This window comes from Lissotriton helveticus, chromosome 11, assembly GCF_964261635.1.
Source record: "Lissotriton helveticus chromosome 11, aLisHel1.1, whole genome shotgun sequence".
NCBI lineage: Eukaryota > Metazoa > Chordata > Amphibia > Caudata > Salamandridae > Lissotriton > Lissotriton helveticus.
The window spans coordinates 1,068,056,210-1,068,072,326 of record NC_136072.1 but is presented as its reverse complement, the minus strand read 5'-3'; the positions used below and the strand labels follow the sequence as shown (position 1 = coordinate 1,068,072,326).

At 48.4% G+C, this 16,117-nt stretch overlaps 1 protein-coding gene across 2 annotated transcripts in view; it reads right to left on the bottom strand.

Annotated features, from left to right (window-relative positions):
• The window catches only part of DNAH10 (dynein axonemal heavy chain 10), a 2,445,728-nt gene that overhangs the window by 1,800,328 nt on the left and 629,283 nt on the right, over window positions 1–16,117 (bottom strand). For both annotated transcript variants that reach the window (XM_078667623.1, XM_078667624.1), the window contains one exon: window positions 8,650–8,819. In XM_078667623.1, the coding sequence (XP_078523749.1) occupies window positions 8,650–8,819 (170 nt within the window). The remainder of the gene's footprint in view (window positions 1–8,649; window positions 8,820–16,117) is intronic.

Genomic DNA, 16,117 nt, shown 5'->3' with positions numbered 1-16,117 from the left:
AGTGGTGCTGTAGGCGTTGCGGGTTGAGTGGTGCTGTAGGCGTTGCGGGTTGAGTGGTGCTGTAGGCGTTGCGGGTTGAGTGGTGCTGTAGGCGTTGTGGATTGAGTGGTGCTGTACACGGTGGGGATCGAGTGGTGCTGTAGGCGTTGCGGGTTGAGTGGTGCTGTAGGCGTTGCGGGTTGAGTGGTGCTGTAGGCGTTGTGGGTTGAGTGGTGCTGTAGGCGTTGCGGGTTGAGTGGTGCTGTAGGCGTTGCGGGTTGAGTGGTGCTGTAGGCGTTGCGGATTGAGTGGTGCTGTACGCGGTGGGGATTGAGTGGTGCTGTAGGCGTTGCGGGTTGAGTGGTGCTGTAGGCGTTGCAGGTTGAGTGGTGCTGTAGGTGTTGCGGGTTGAGTGGTGCTCTAAGCGGTGGGGATTGAGTGGTGCTGTAGGCGTTGCGGATTGAGTGGTGCTGTACGCGGTGGGGATTGAGTGGTGCTGTAGGCGTTGCGGGTTGAGTGGTGCTGTACACGATGGAGATTGAGTGGTGCTGTAGGCGTTGCGTATTGAATGGTGCTGTACGCGGTGGGGCTTGAGTGGTGCTGTAGGCGTTGCGGGTTGAGTGGTGATGTAGGCGTTGCGGGTTGAGTGGTGATGTAGGTGTTGCGGGTTGAGTGCTGCTGTACGCGGTGGGGGTTGAGTGGTGCTGTAGGCGTTGCGGGTTGAGTGGTGCTGTAGGCGTTGCGGGTTGAGTGGTGCTGTAGGTGTTGCGGGTTGAGTGGTGCTGTAGGCGTTGCGAGTTGAGTGGTGCTGTAGGCGTTGCGGGTTGAGTGGTGCAGTAGGCGTTGCGGGTTGAGTGGTGCTGTAGGCGTTGCGGATTGAGTGGTGCTGTACGCGGTGGGGATTGAGTGGTGCTGTAGGCGTTGCGGGTTGAGTGGTGCTGTAGGCGTTGCGGGTTGAGTGGTGCTGTAGGCGTTGCGGGTTGAGTGGTGCTCTAAGCGGTGGGGATTGAGTGGTGCTGTAGGCGTTGCGGGTTAAGTGGTGCTGTAGGCGTTGCGGGTTGAGTGATGATGTAGGCGTTGCAGGTTGAGTGGTGATGTAGCCGTTGCGGGTTGAGTGCTGCTGTACGCGGTGGGGATTGAGGGGTGCGATAGGCGTTGCAGGTTGAGTGGTGCTGTAGGCGTTGCAGGTTGAGTGGTGCTGTAGGCGTTGCGGGTTGAGTGGTGCTGTAGGCGTTGCGGGTTGAGTGGTGCTGTAGGCGTTGCGGGTTGAGTGGTGCTGTAGGCGTTGCGGGTTGAGTGGTGCTGTACGCGTTGCGGGATGAGTGGTGCTCTAAGCGGTGGGGATTGAGTGGTGCTGTAGGCGTTGCGGGTTAAGTGGTGCTGTAGGCGTTGCGAGTTGAGTGGTGATGTAGGTGTTGCAGGTTGAGTGGTGATGTAGGCGTTGCGGGTTGAGTGGTGCTGTACGCGATGGAGATTGAGTGGTGCTGTAGGCGTTGCGTATTGAATGGTGCTGTACGCGGTGGGGCTTGAGTGGTGCTGTAGGCGTTGCGGGTTGAGTGGTGATGTAGGCGTTGCGGGTTGAGTGGTGCTGTAGGCGTTGCGGGTTGAGTGGTGCTGTAGGCGTTGCGGGTTGAGTGGTGCTGTAGGCGTTGTGGATTGAGTGGTGCTGTACACGGTGGGGATCGAGTGGTGCTGTAGGCGTTGCGGGTTGAGTGGTGCTGTAGGCGTTGCGGGTTGAGTGGTGCTGTAGGCGTTGCGGGTTGAGTGGTGCTGTAGGCGTTGCGGGTTGAGTGGTGCTGTAGGCGTTGCGGGTTGAGTGGTGCTGTAGGCGTTGCGGATTGAGTGGTGCTGTACGCGGTGGGGATTGAGTGGTGCTGTAGGCGTTGCGGGTTGAGTGGTGCTGTAGGCGTTGCAGGTTGAGTGGTGCTGTAGGTGTTGCGGGTTGAGTGGTGCTCTAAGCGGTGGGGATTGAGTGGTGCCCTAGGCGTTGCGGGTTAAGTGGTGCTGTAGGCATTGCGGGTTGAGTGATGATGTAGGCGTTGTAGGTTGAGTGGTGATGTAGGCGTTGCGGGTTGAGTGCTGCTGTACGCGGTGGGGATTGAGTGGTGCTATAGGCATTGCAGGTTGAGTGGTGCTGTAGGCGTTGCGGGTTGAGTGGTGCTGTAGGCGTTGCGGGTTGAGTGGTGCTGTAGGCGTTGCGGGTTGAGTGGTGCTGTAGGCGTTGGGGGTTGAGTGGTGCTGTAGGCGTTGCGGGTTGAGTGGTGCTCTAAGCGGTGGGAATTGAGTGGTGCTGTAGGTGTTGCGGGTTAAGTGGTGCTGTAGGCGTTGCGGGTTGAGTGGTGATGTAGGTGTTGCAGGTTGAGTGGTGATGTAGGTGTTGCAGGTTGAGTGGTGATGTAGGCGTTGCGGGTTGAGTGGTGCTGTACACGATGGAGATTGAGTGGTGCTGGTGGCGTTGCGTATTGAATGGTGCTGTACGCGGTGGGGCTTGAGTGGTGCTGTAGGCGTTGCGGGTTGAGTGGTGATGTAGGCGTTGCGGGTTGAGTGGTGATGTAGGTGTTGCGGGTTGAGTGCTGCTGTACGCGGTGGGGGTTGAGTGGTGCTGTAGGCGTTGCGGGTTGAGTGGTGCTGTGGGCGTTGCGGGTTGAGTGGTGCTGTAGGCGTTGCGGGTTGAGTGGTGCTGTAGGCGTTGCGGGTTGAGTGGTGCAGTAGGCGTTGCGGGTTGAGTGGTGCTGTAGGCGTTGCGGATTGAGTGGTGCTGTATGCGGTGGGGATTGAGTGGTGCTGTAGGCGTTGCAGGTTGAGTGGTGCTGTAGGCGTTGCGGGTTGAGTGGTGCTGTAGGCGTTGCGGGTTGAGTGGTGCTGTAGGTGTTGCGGGTTGAGTGGTGCTCTAAGCGGTGGGGATTGAGTGGTGCTGTAGGCGTTGCGGGTTAAGTGGTGCTGTAGGCGTTGCGGGTTGAGTGATGATGTAGGCGTTGCAGGTTGAGTGGTGATGTAGCCGTTGCGGGTTGAGTGCTGCTGTACGCGGTGGGGATTGAGGGGTGCGATAGGCGTTGCAGGTTGAGTGGTGCTGTAGGCGTTGCAGGTTGAGTGGTGCTGTAGGCGTTGCGGGTTGAGTGGTGCTGTAGGCGTTGCGGGTTGAGTGGTGCTGTAGGCGTTGCGGGTTGAGTGGTGCTGTACGCGTTGCGGGATGAGTGGTGCTCTAAGCGGTGGGGATTGAGTGGTGCTGTAGGCGTTGCGGGTTAAGTGGTGCTGTAGGCGTTGCGAGTTGAGTGGTGATGTAGGTGTTGCAGGTTGAGTGGTGATGTAGGCGTTGCGGGTTGAGTGGTGCTGTACGCGATGGAGATTGAGTGGTGCTGTAGGCGTTGCATATTGAATGGTGCTGTACGCGGTGGGGCTTGAGTGGTGCTGTAGGCGTTGCGGGTTGAGTGGTGATGTAGGCGTTGCGGGTTGAGTGGTGATGTAGGCGTTGCGGGTTGAGTGCTGCTGTACGCGGTGGGGATTGAGTGGTGCTGTAGGCATTGCGGGTTGAGTGGTGCTGTAGGCATTGCGGGTTGAGTGGTGCTGTAGGCGATGCGGGTTGAGTGGTGCTGTAGGCGTTGCGGGTTGAGTGGTGCTGTAGGCGTTGCGGGTTGAGTGGTGCTCTAAGCGGTGGGGATTGAGTGGTGCTGTAGGTGTTGCGGGTTAAGTGGTGCTGTAGGCGTTGCGGGTTGAGTGGTGATGTAGGCGTTGCGGGTTGAGTGGTGATGTAGGCGTTGCGGGTTGAGTGGTGCTGTACGCGATGGAGATTGAGTGGTGCTGTAGGCGTTGCGTATTGAATGGTGCTGTACGCTGTGGCGCTTGAGTGGTGCTGTAGGCAATGCGGGTTGAGTGGTGCTGTAGGCGTTGTGCGCTGAGTGGTGATGTAGGCGTTGCGGGTTGAGTGGTGATGTAGGTGTTGCGGGTTGAGTGGTGATGTACGCGTTGCGGATTGAGTGGTGCTGTAGGCGTTGCGGGTTGAGTGGTGCTGTACACGGTGTGGATTGAGAGGTGCTGTAGGTGTTGCGGGTTGAGTGGTGATGTAGGCTTTGCAGGTTGAGTGGTGATGTAGGCGTGGTGGGGATTGAGTGGTGCAGTAGGCATTGCGGGTTGAGTGGTGATGTAGGCGTTGTGGGTTGAGTGGTGCTGTACATGGTGGGGATTGGGCGGTGCTGTAGGCGTGGGGAGTTGAGCGGTGCTGTACGCGGTGGGGATTGAGTGGTGATGTAGGCGTTGGGGGTTGAGTGGTGCTGTAGGCGGTGCACTTTTTCAGCAGGCACACTCCTCCAGCCGTCAGTGCACACTTTCACCAGGCACACACCACTATCCGTCACTGCACGCTTTCACCAGACATACACACCACCAGTTGTCAGTGCACGTTTTCACCGGGCACAAACACCACCAGCCGTCGGTGCACGCTTTCACTGGGCACAAACACCACCAGACATCAGTGCACGCTTCCACCAGGCACACACCACCAGACGTCAGTGCACACTTTCACCAGGCACACACACACCACCAGCCATCAGTGCACGCTTTTACCAGGCACACACACACCACCACCCATCAGTGCACTCTTTCACCAGGCACACAACCCACCAGCCGTCAGTGCACGCTTTCACAAGGCACACACACCACCAGCCATCAGTGCATGCTTCCACCAGGCACACACACCACCAGCCGGCAGTGCACACTTCCACCAACAATTTCTACAGGCACACACACCACCAGCCATCAGTGCACAATTTCTACAGGCACACACACCACCAGCCATCAGAGCACAATTTCTACAGGCACACACACCACCAGCCATCAGTGCACACATCATTTGTTAACGCATCCACAATGACCTATTGTAGCAATCGCAGTATGGCACACTTTACTTTCAAACATAGTCATCTAAAGCGCAGCATGCCACCATTGCTACAAAAATAAATACACATTTTTTTGGCCTACAATTTATAGACTTTTGTTGCAGTTGGTGTTGCAATATTTAGCAATGCCAATAGCTCAAACTTAATTAACCCGAGACCTATTGCATTGTAAATGCTTGTTTTTTACTGTCCTCACATGGGATTTGGTAGGTGTGTCGCTTGGCGATTGTAAATTGTAGTGTTTATGTGCAACAAACTTTATTAATAAATATACAAAACAAAAAAATAGAACTAGCCCCTATTGCCCACTCTAGTGCACGAAAGAGACTGATAGATGGCCTTTTGAAACAAATGCTTCCATGGTCACCACAGTTTTTCCTCTTTCTGGAGGATAAACACAATGGGCCTGCGGTACTAAGTCCAAGCTGCAAAACCAACCCGCGTTTTTTACAGCCGAACGAGTTTATGACCTGGACTTGATTTAGCAATACAACTAATTTACATTGCCAAATGTGCACTTGCAGTAAATTGTAAAACCGCAAGACTCCTTAGCATTAATTACATAGAGGCATTGTACAACCTTATGCAAATGCTTGTGAATAGAGGGATGAAGACCTGTGCGGGCAGCAGACATTCATCCCGGGGTTTGCCTATGTTACATGTGAAAATATTTTTTAAAAGCCTATACCCTCTAAGAGAAAAAATATCAAACTTAAGGAAGAGCGTGGGGCTGAGTATAAGGTGACCTGCTGGCCTATTTTCAGCTCCCGCGAGGTTCACCAACATTCACAAAGTGGAAGTTGTCCCTGTCAGAAGTCCCCAACCTATCAATGGTTTGTCACCGCAAATGATAATGCAAATCTGGCACTGAGTGCCTAATTACGATGTCAGCCAGAAAGCCTCCGACCAGATATCAGAGGCTTTCCGCCCGACATCGTAGGTTTCAGTCCGGCCGCTTTATTAGGATGACAGAGGTCAGTGTGACACCTATGGGGGGGATTCCGACGTGCTGCGTCAGAATGCACCATACTCCCCTAATGACGGCAGAGCCAGGCTCGACTTTGCAGCCGGGATTTTGATGGCACTTTCCACCTGACCTTTCATGGTGGTCTGCCCACCATAAAAGGCAGGCAGATAGTGACTTTGGGGGCCCCTAGTAGGGCCTCCGTCGCCCCTGGCCCTCCGCTTTTGGGCCTGGAGGGCACCTATGGTGCCCCCTTAAACATCTCTGCACCATATGGCACACACCTTGCCAGCCACACGATAGAGGGATGTTTCCAAATATCCATTTTGCTATGGCAGCCTGTGCTACAGGGCTTTTCCCCCAGCTGCAAAAGCTGCCGTAACAAAATGGATGTTTCCAACCATGGAGAGATCATAATGGTGGTTCCAGACCGATACTTCCGCCCAAAATCGTGATTAGGCCCATAGTAATTTGACTCACAAATCAATGGGAAATGCCTTTTCACAACACCTCCTATTTGAGAGTTGGAAAGTCTGTTCCAAGTTGTAAAATGGCTTTCATACATTTAAATCAGTGATTTTATAGTTGCCTGGCCTCTGATTTCATGAATCACAGACTGTGGGACTGTACATTACTTTGTACATTCGGCCCCTCATTTTTCATTACCACACAGTTACAAGTTTCATTGTTATGTTTTTCTTTTAGTGCAAGTTCATGTTGAGCTTTCTACTAATAATACAACATCATGCAACAAATACTATAATGGCTGAGGCAAACTCGGTTTTAAGTATCCTATTTTCAGCAACTAGGCGAGGATGGCTCCTCAGCTCACTAGGGGCGCCTCACCGCAGCAGTGATGGTAAAGTGATCTTAGTGAAAATAGATGTGGTTCTCCTTCCTAATATGACCATGCACTAAGGGGAAGACATAATTATGAAAGCAATACAGTAAAAAAACACGAGTGAGGATTGTTGAACTTCAAGGAAGTGTCTGTCCATTCACCTTATGAACATGTTGATTACTGTACCCTACACAATTTGTGGTGACTCTCAATTAATACCAATAAAGAAATATGATAAAAATTAACACCAGTAAGTATGTGTGGCAATCTAAGCAGCATTATTAGCAGCTATGCCTTAGAAAATGGGTTGAGGAGATTGTTGACAGAAAAAGAAAGCAGCAGTAGTGTCTCCCACTAATGGTATGCTACGCTACAGAGTCCTGTGTTGGGTCTTAAGGGAGTACTGCATCAGCAGCCACAACCACTCTGTGGAGCAAATTGGTTACCTGCCTCCTCACTAACGTTGGAGGTGCCCAGCTATTTCATCTGGGGAAGCCATCAGGTGGTAAAGGGAGGTTAAAGTCAGATGTGTGTTTTCATTCTTGTATAGGGAGATTTAAAAGTAGGTTGTTGAGTGCTAAAATAGGGGAGGGACAAGGAGAATTATGTGATTTGCACAGATTATATGTTGCATTAAGGTTTATGACCAAGATCTTGTGGTTATTAAACCTGTGAATCGCGAAAATAGCAGACTTTTCTCCCACAGAAAAGAGTGTGCTGCAATACACTAAAGGTACGCTGCAAGTCGAAAAAACTTATCTGAATCACCAAGTGCATTTTGCGATACATTGAGAACTGCAAGGAGAAAAGGTTGTGAATGGTGTGCCTAGCTCCTCATCGTAATTCACAAAGAAATCTATGTTTAGAGCTGAAACCCTTTAAACAGATACTGACAAAGCACAGACAAAAAATGTATGAGTCCTGCACAAGCCCAGCTCCATGCTGGAATGTTTTTTATTTTTGGATATATTTCAGACTTCATTTTGCATATCCTAGCATTGATGTTTAATTTCTGCATAATGCAGTAGATCAAAAGAAAAGAAGTTGGCTACGGAGTGCTAGCTCAGTTATTGTAATTAATACTGTACTATCTGCATATGATAATGAAGAAGTTGTGAAATCAATAAATCTGGGGATGTCCTGGAATGGCAAAGAGATGATGGCAGCCAATCATTGTTTAAGTGGTTATAGGCGCCAAGGGGGATCTAACTGTACCCCAGGCAGACTCACTTATTTACTTTAAACTGGGCATGCTTCCACTGCAGAGACCAAGGGCCTGAGTTAGATATCGGCGGACGGATTACTCTGTCACAACAGTGAAGGATTTTCCGTCCCCTGAAATATAAATCCCATTATATCCTATGGCATATATAGTGACCCATCCACCGAGATCTAAATCATGCCCTTAGTTTGATATGGTCGAATTGCGTTTATGAAAAGTAAATACCATTATTCATACCTGACAAATCCTTGAGGCATTTTTTATAAGAGACTGATCAATTTTATTGAATACGAAGTAGAGAAGGCACATTTAAGTGGCTATTATTTGGAAGGATAGATTTCAAAATAGTTAACATTAATCTTAGGCTCTGCTCAAATGTCCCAAGAAATATATTATATCCTACTTGGCCGTCTTTATTAGTACACTCATGTTAAGTATCTTCTGAAGTCCCTAACCTCACCATCTTCTATATCAGGTTGTCATCTGTAAATCCTGTTTGGGCCTCTTATAATAATATGAATCTCTAACCTCTCTAACTTCTATGGAAAAGCCCCACCTGTGTAACTTGTTTGGACCTCTTATACTGATGTAAGTTTCTATTCTTATTGCTTTACTCTTGGATTTTCTAGTTACATCTAGCACTTAATTGAGAGTGCCTTGCAAAATAAAATGAAAACACATAAGACACATAAAATGAACTGTAAGGATGTACTTTATAAATTGATGTCACACAATACTATTTCACTCCTACCTTAAAAACTTGTCTTCCTGGAGCGCAACATTTCTTGCCAGTTCAGGAACAGTAAATCCAAGCTGCTCCATATGTTTTGCCTCCGTGATAATTTCTCGAAGCTCAGGTGCAAAGTTATCAATGTAGCGGACATTTTTGTCAACTATTTCTGTATCACTCACACCCAAGTGCTTCCAAGAGTAAATCAAAGGTTAGTAAACAAAAGAGCATTAGAGATATTTTCAGATTATGTTAATCGAAGTATTTTTAGTGTTAAATAAGACATTTTAAAATAGTCGTACTCGAGTGGCAAATAAAGTGGCACAGTTTTCTATAGCAAATTGCAAATCTTCAGAAATAGACCATAAAAACGAAGACATTTCAAGCACCCCTAGAAATGTGTTGCTTTATAACCCAGAGCTGTTCGTTTTTTTTGGCTAAATACTGTTTCAAGAAATGCTGCTTACAGCACCGCTAAGTTCCCTTCAGAGAAAGAAAGGGATGCTGTCACCAGTAACAGCGCTGTCTGTACTGAATCAGTACGCACATGGAGAGCACACTAGGGGCAGCTGCTAACAACAAACTATGTTTCCCAGCAAGCCATCTTGGATTGCTGTTTATAACTTCATTCATGGATTACAGAATCCTTTACTAGGCAATGGAGACACAGTGTAGACACAGCCAGGACCTCACTACATGGATTACGTATTTCCCTTGCCATGACGTATTGCTTCCTAAGGATTCCCATCAATGGAATTTTGAAATAAAGAAAAGATCTCTGAAAGTTGTGAAAGCGAACTTTGAAGCGGTTTCTTAAACATTTATCTGAACTCTTCTACAGGCTGGGTTTGTCACTTGAGAATAACAGTTTGCTTGACTGAAAAGGAAGGATTCATAAATTAGAATATAATGTATATGTATAGAAGAATGTCATGCATAAGAAATTAGAGTTCCAGTACATGCAAATGGGCGTTTAAACAAAACATTGAGTTTTAAATATCACTGGACATGAATATAGTTAAAAAAAATTACTACCAAAATATCATGGGATAGAATATCATTAGCAAGAATATCATTTTTGGGGTATTTGATATAATCTTCAAGAATATTGTTTTTTATATTGTTTTCTTTAATGTAGTTGTACAAATCTAGTTTTTGAATTGTTGGATAAGTTTGTAATTTTAAGCATTTTAGTAATTGATTTATAAATGTAAATATTTATTTATAGTCTAGTAGTAGTTTGTTGGGTTGAAGGGGAATATGATGGCAAGTTAATTAAATTATAAATAGTTTATATTTAATGGTAATTCGTTTTGAGTTGTCAATTCATTAGTTAATTGTTATTATGTTAATTGCTTAATTATTGCATTATATTTTAATTAGTTCATTGTAATGTATATTTAATTTTACTAATAGTATGCTATATTTTGACAGTACATTGTTGGGTTTGTTGGCATATGAAGTGGGAATTTTATGAAACTATATATATAATTTTAATTTGTTAACTCATTTTTATTGCAAATTATTTATTCAATTGATTATTTTTTTATGTTATTTGTTATATTGTTAATTCTAATTTGTTCCTTTTAATTGTACTATTAGTAAGTTATATTTTAGTAGTGAGTTGTTGGGCTTGTAGCGTAGTAACCATTCATTAAATACTTAATTAACTAACAAATATTTACATTACCTAATATTTTAAATGCTTAATTTTTTTCAGGGTTTTATTTTTTTTAATGTGTATTTTAATTTTTACATGTTTATTATAAAGGTATTTTTAATACACTGTTTTGTTGGAGAATACGGTTGGAAGTTAGTTGGAAGTATTCATTTTTTTAATATGTAATGGATTAAGTTATAATTCACTCTGTACAATGTTACGCTCGTTAAAGTGTTTTACAAGTTTTGTCTGTGGAACGATTTTTGTTTTTATATTGTATTTGTTTTTTTAATGTTATTATAAATTAAATAATTTGGTGTTTATTTTAAAATTTGGAATTATTTGTAGTTAGTCAAGTGAGTGTTACTATAAGGCCTTTAATTAAAAAAAATATGTATATTTTATACTTTATAATGTTTCCATATCTTAAATATTATAGAATAATTTTTTTCTATTTACTATAATACAATAATGTATTATTAGGTATAGAAGTATTTTTAGTAAATAATTAAGACTTGCACTCAGATATGAAATTCTTTCGAAGTCCTACACTTAAACTACTTTTGCTAAGGCTGGAGTAAAAATAAAAAAATCTAGCCCCTCTGAAGTTCAATGCTCTCCCTGCTGTTACTTAAACTGGAGTGGGAATAGTTAAACTAACCCTTCCGAAATCCAATGCGTTCCTTACTGTTGCTCAGACTTGGGTGGGAAGAGTAAATCTAACCCTCTGAAGTCTCATGCTTTTCCTACTGTTGCTTACAGTGGATTTTAAATATGTTTAATATTGTTTTTTTAGAAGGACTCCCCTATGGGACAGTGACATGCGACATGCTAAGGGAGGTGGGAGAACTCTCTGGTTTTAAGAAGTGGTAACTGTTGGGGATAGAGCAACGGGGTGACATCTGGAGAGGACAGGAACAAATAGCATTTGAGTCACTGTAAACTGGGTAGGAACTGGTGAACTCGGAAAGATACAAATACCTTCAATTGACACATGCATTGAGTAGGCATATAAAAAAATGGGAAATGCCTCCGGAATACTCACCCCTAGAGGATAGGTTAGTGATCGACCCCATGAGAAGTATGGCAACCTCCTTAACATATAAAAAACTTCAATGTAACTCGCGTAACCCGGTGGACTGGCTGAGAGGAGCGTGGGAGACAGATGTTGGAATCCTGGAGGACAACGATTGGGAAGAGGCGGTCCAGAGCCCAAGAGTCCGGTTTAGGCTCGTCCAACAGCATATTTTGCACAGATCATATGCATCCAGAACGAAACTGCACAACATGGGCAAGGGGATATCCAGGTACTGTGCGAGGGAGTGCGGGGAGGTTGGCTCCTTCTTTCACATTATCTGGGAATGCAGAAAGGCACATAACTACTGGAGGGACGTGACACGAATTATGTCATCAGTCACAAGTCTAGAGATCCCAGTGGAGTACCACTGGTTGCTTTTATGTGTGACCGGCGAGGATAAATGGGCGAAATACACATTAATATGGCTTAAAATAGCAGCAGTAGTGGCTAAAAGGAATATCGCCCAACTTTGGGGGGCCAATCGGGCGCCAGATTGGAGAGATGGGGAAAAGATATGGACTGGTGCGCGGGAGCAGAGAAAGCAATATACTTAGGTAGGGGCTGCCCACACAAATGGAACACAGTATGGGGGCCCTGCCAGACATACCGGGGATACTAGACTACCAGGCTATGAAGCAGGGGGGAGGGAATGTGGCATGCGTAGAATGACCCAGGAATAGGAATAAGATCCATGTAAACGAATGACCATCCACTGAAATTGAATATGTGTTGATTCTGTCATTATTAAGGAAGTATAAGTCATGCTATGCTTTAAGGAGCATTTCTTAATAAAAAAGAATTAAACACATATATGTATTGTTTTAAAAAATATATTTTGGGTTTAGAAATGTTCATATTATTTTCTCAGGAATGTTTTTATATATTTACTATATTTAGATTTGTATATATATATCGTTTTTTACTTGATTTTTTTGTAAAATGTGTAAGATTGTTAAATATCAATGTAAGCACAAAAAATGTTTCTAAATTTAGTGAGGTGTAAGGAATAATACATAAAACGAATTCTAATATGTTTATTTTAAATGTTTTTGTTTGTTGTATGTTTGTTAATTTTGAATATATTTTACAGTTAATATCTAAAATTAAAATAGTTAAACAATTGGTTATTTATTGCTGCAAATTCTTTCAATATTATATAGATATATGTAACATATTTAAATATATATACACATATACATATAATTTAAAACAATACAATTAATAAATAAATATTATATTACTTTTAAATAATAAACCACTTTTGGGGGGGCGTGGCCAAGCAGCATGGCCGACAGGACGTGAGCTCCTCCGGCTCCCTGCATAACGGCCTAGAAATCCTGTAAAAATATCCTATGAGGGCTCATGAGGGGCCGAATCGATCACGTCACGACTTGCTAGCACCTGGGGACATCTCCGGGTGAGATTTCAGACACCTCGTGCCTGGTGATGCCGAGGGATTTCACTGAGCAGAGGAGCCCCGGACTGGGAATTACGAGAGGCCCAGGATTGAGGCCTGAGACCGGGGACAAAAACAACGCCTGGCGAGAGAGGGCCTGCGGAGCTCTGGTGGGTCCGGGAGCCGCACTGGCATCAACGTCTCGCTGGATCCTGATCTCGGAGTGTCACGGTCCTGAGTAGCCTTGCGGGGGTCCCGACCTGGTAGGTAGAGCCCCCCATCCAGAATCGCGGCAGCGGTGAGTGCACTCAGCGGAGCGCCCGGGAGGACTTGCCAAAATCCCTGAACCTGCCCCGGATTTACGGAGGGGCATAACGGCTGGGACCCGACCCCCCCCGCGGGTGCAATCGGATGCGGGGGAAGTCATGTGTGGGACCGGCAGACCCAGCAGTGAGGCGGTGGTGGCGGCCTGACGCAGGGGGCGAGGCCCGGGACATAGGCCTGTGTACCCGGAGGCGGGGAGCCCCGGGATCAGCAGACAACAGCGTTCGTGGCCGGGCCAGAAGATCGGAGCTGCCGGCGGGGGGCCTGCTGCTCGCATGGGACCCCGGGCATAGGGGCCAGGAGAGTGGGAGGATCGGCGCAGTGGTGCGGGGGCGACTCCTTATGCCGGCCGGCGCAGGGAGTGGTAGCGGCCCTTAAGGGCCTGGAGGTCGTGATAGGCCCAATTGCACCGCCCCTAGAGGATCCTGCAGCAGGCTGTCGCCGGAGCCGGCTCAAGGTGCAGGACCTGCCCCTGAACAGCGGATTCAGGTAGAGGAGGCCTGGAGTGAGTGGACGTTTGGGGTGACGCACTGCCGCGGAGTCCCCTTTGACCCGGGCCCCCGATCGCGGTCCTGGGAGCAGGTGTTGGACCTGGCTGCTCTCCTTGACCCCCCTGCATTGCTCGGACTGGCCACACAGCCTGGGGACATGGTCCAGAGTGGCAGCGGCGTGGGACGCAGCGCAGAGGTATAAGCCGCTTCTGAGGGAGGACCGGCGAAGAGCTCTCAGCATAGGGGCTTGCTGACAAGACGCAGCCTACCAGGGGGCGCTGGCTGTGAGCGGAGAAGCGGTTGGTCTGGCCCCCCAAAGAACCTTGGCGGAGAGGGCGCTCCCCCGGAAGGAGGGGCCCGTGGCGGCGGAAACACCAAGTGGTACCCTTGAGGGGTGAGGCCTACTTGCGGCCGGGGGGCCTCCTCCCTCCTGAAGCGGTGGTGCGTGGTGAGTGGAGCAGAGAGGGGGCACGGCCATAGATCATCGGATGTGGTGGCTAAGGACAGTGGGTGACACCTCGAAGTAGTGGAGTGAGACTGGTCAGTCACTGACCCCTGGAAGAGTAGCGGTGGCTGATATACGTGTGGGACTGCATTAAGGTTTCCTGGGACCTGGGGTCCAACGCTGCCCTAAAGGCGGTGTAGTTAATAACCACTGAAGGTCTGGCAGACCACCGGGGAGTAGAAAGGGATACCCGAGGCACCCGAAATGCGTAAAGACAGAATGTCGCACTCCACGCAGCCGAACACCATAACACAGTATACCACTCAAAGGCCCCCATCCCAGAGGATCACGCGACAGTCGGGTCAAGAAGAGGGGGCGGAGGCGCCCAGGGAGCCCTCCCGTGTGGAGCTCTTGAAGGCGATCCAGGGTTCACACTCGGCACTGGAGCGCCAAATTGAGACTGTCTCAATAGATGTCAATTTACTGCGGACGGACCTACGGAAAGTGGCCGACAAAGACTCCAATGCGGAGGGCAACATAACACAGCTGCAAGGGGAGGTAGCGTCTCTCAAACAAACTGTTGCTCAACTCAAGGTTACGACCGGGGAACTGGAGAGAATAGCGGAGGACGCAGAAGGGAGGACGCGCCGCAGCAACATCAGGGTCCTAGGCGTGCCGGAGCGGGCAGAGGCTGGAAATGCGGAACGCTTCCTAGAGGACTGGATTAGAACGCAGCTGTGCCCGAGGGGGTCTCTCGGAGGTCTTTGTAATAGAGCGAGCCCCCAGAGCGCTGGTCCCTCCGCCGCGGCCGGGGGCTCCTCCGTGGGCCCTGATTGCCAAAATTCTCAATTATAGAGACCGAGACTGTATTCTTAAGGCGGCAAGGGAATCGGCGAACCTCTCCTATGAAAACAGCAGAATCTCCATTTACCCGGATTACATCCAGCAAGTCCAAGAGCAAAGGAAATCCTTCCTGGGAGTCAAACAGAAACTCCGGGAGATGGGCCTACAGTACATGTTACTATACCCGGCCAAATTGAAGGTGCTGGCCCAGGGGAAGGCTCATTTCTTTGAATGTCCGGAAGAGGTCTGGGAATGGTGGGAGATTCGAGGGGACGACCTGCCGCCTGGCGAACGGGGAGGAAACCGCAGCACATGGGGAACTCGAGCCCCGAGGAGGCGGACGAGCAGAAGAAGACGACGGTTCGAGGCAGCTGCAAGCGGGGAGAGGCATAGAGTGTTGGTGGGAGAGGATGGTGCCTTGCTTCTGGAGCCTCCCGGAGGGGGTAATGGAACGGCGCCCTCGACATCCACGGGGAATGAAGAGGTCCTGGTCCCCGACACACTGCCAGTCCAGACAGAGGACGTGTCACTGTCTGCTGCGGCGATCCCTGAGACTGCGGAGGTTGGGACTTCTGAGACGGTGGATCCTTCTTGAACTGACTGTGTGGTTGGGGATATGGAGTGTATGCTATGGGACAAGAACTCCATTCTTTGTGAGAGAGCCTCAGGAAGGTAGGGGGAGGTTGCATGAAGCATGATGTGACAGGGGGGGAGGGTTTTCCAGTGGGCATGGGTAGAGGGTGGTAAAGGTTTGAGGACGTGGGAGAGTAAATTGTCTGGTAATTGATGGTATGAGCCCGGTGAGGATGTCTTGAATTGGGCCTTGCACGGAGTCGGGGTGGGGGGGTGGGAGGAACTTGCTCTTGTTTCTGAGTAACTTTGCCTAGTTGGGCGAATGAGGTGGCTGTGTACGTCCTGGCAACGGCAGGGAAAGGGCATATGGGCATGTTTGGTTGTTGCCGCTATATTGCTCGTGGGAGGGGGAGGGAGGAGTGCTTGAAGGGAATGTTTACGGAGACTGTTTTTGGCATTGATTGTATCACTGATCGGGCACCGGAGGGGGATGGCTCTGGAAGCGAGAGGGTGTGGCGGGACGGGATGGGGTACGCATTATGGGTTAAAAAATTTTGAGCTGGAATGTGAGGGGGTTAGGCAAGTGCACTAAGAGATACAGGGTCCTCTCCTTCCTCCGCAGACATGGGGTGTCTATTGCTTGTCTTCAGGAGACCCACCTGGTGGATGACGGGGCGCA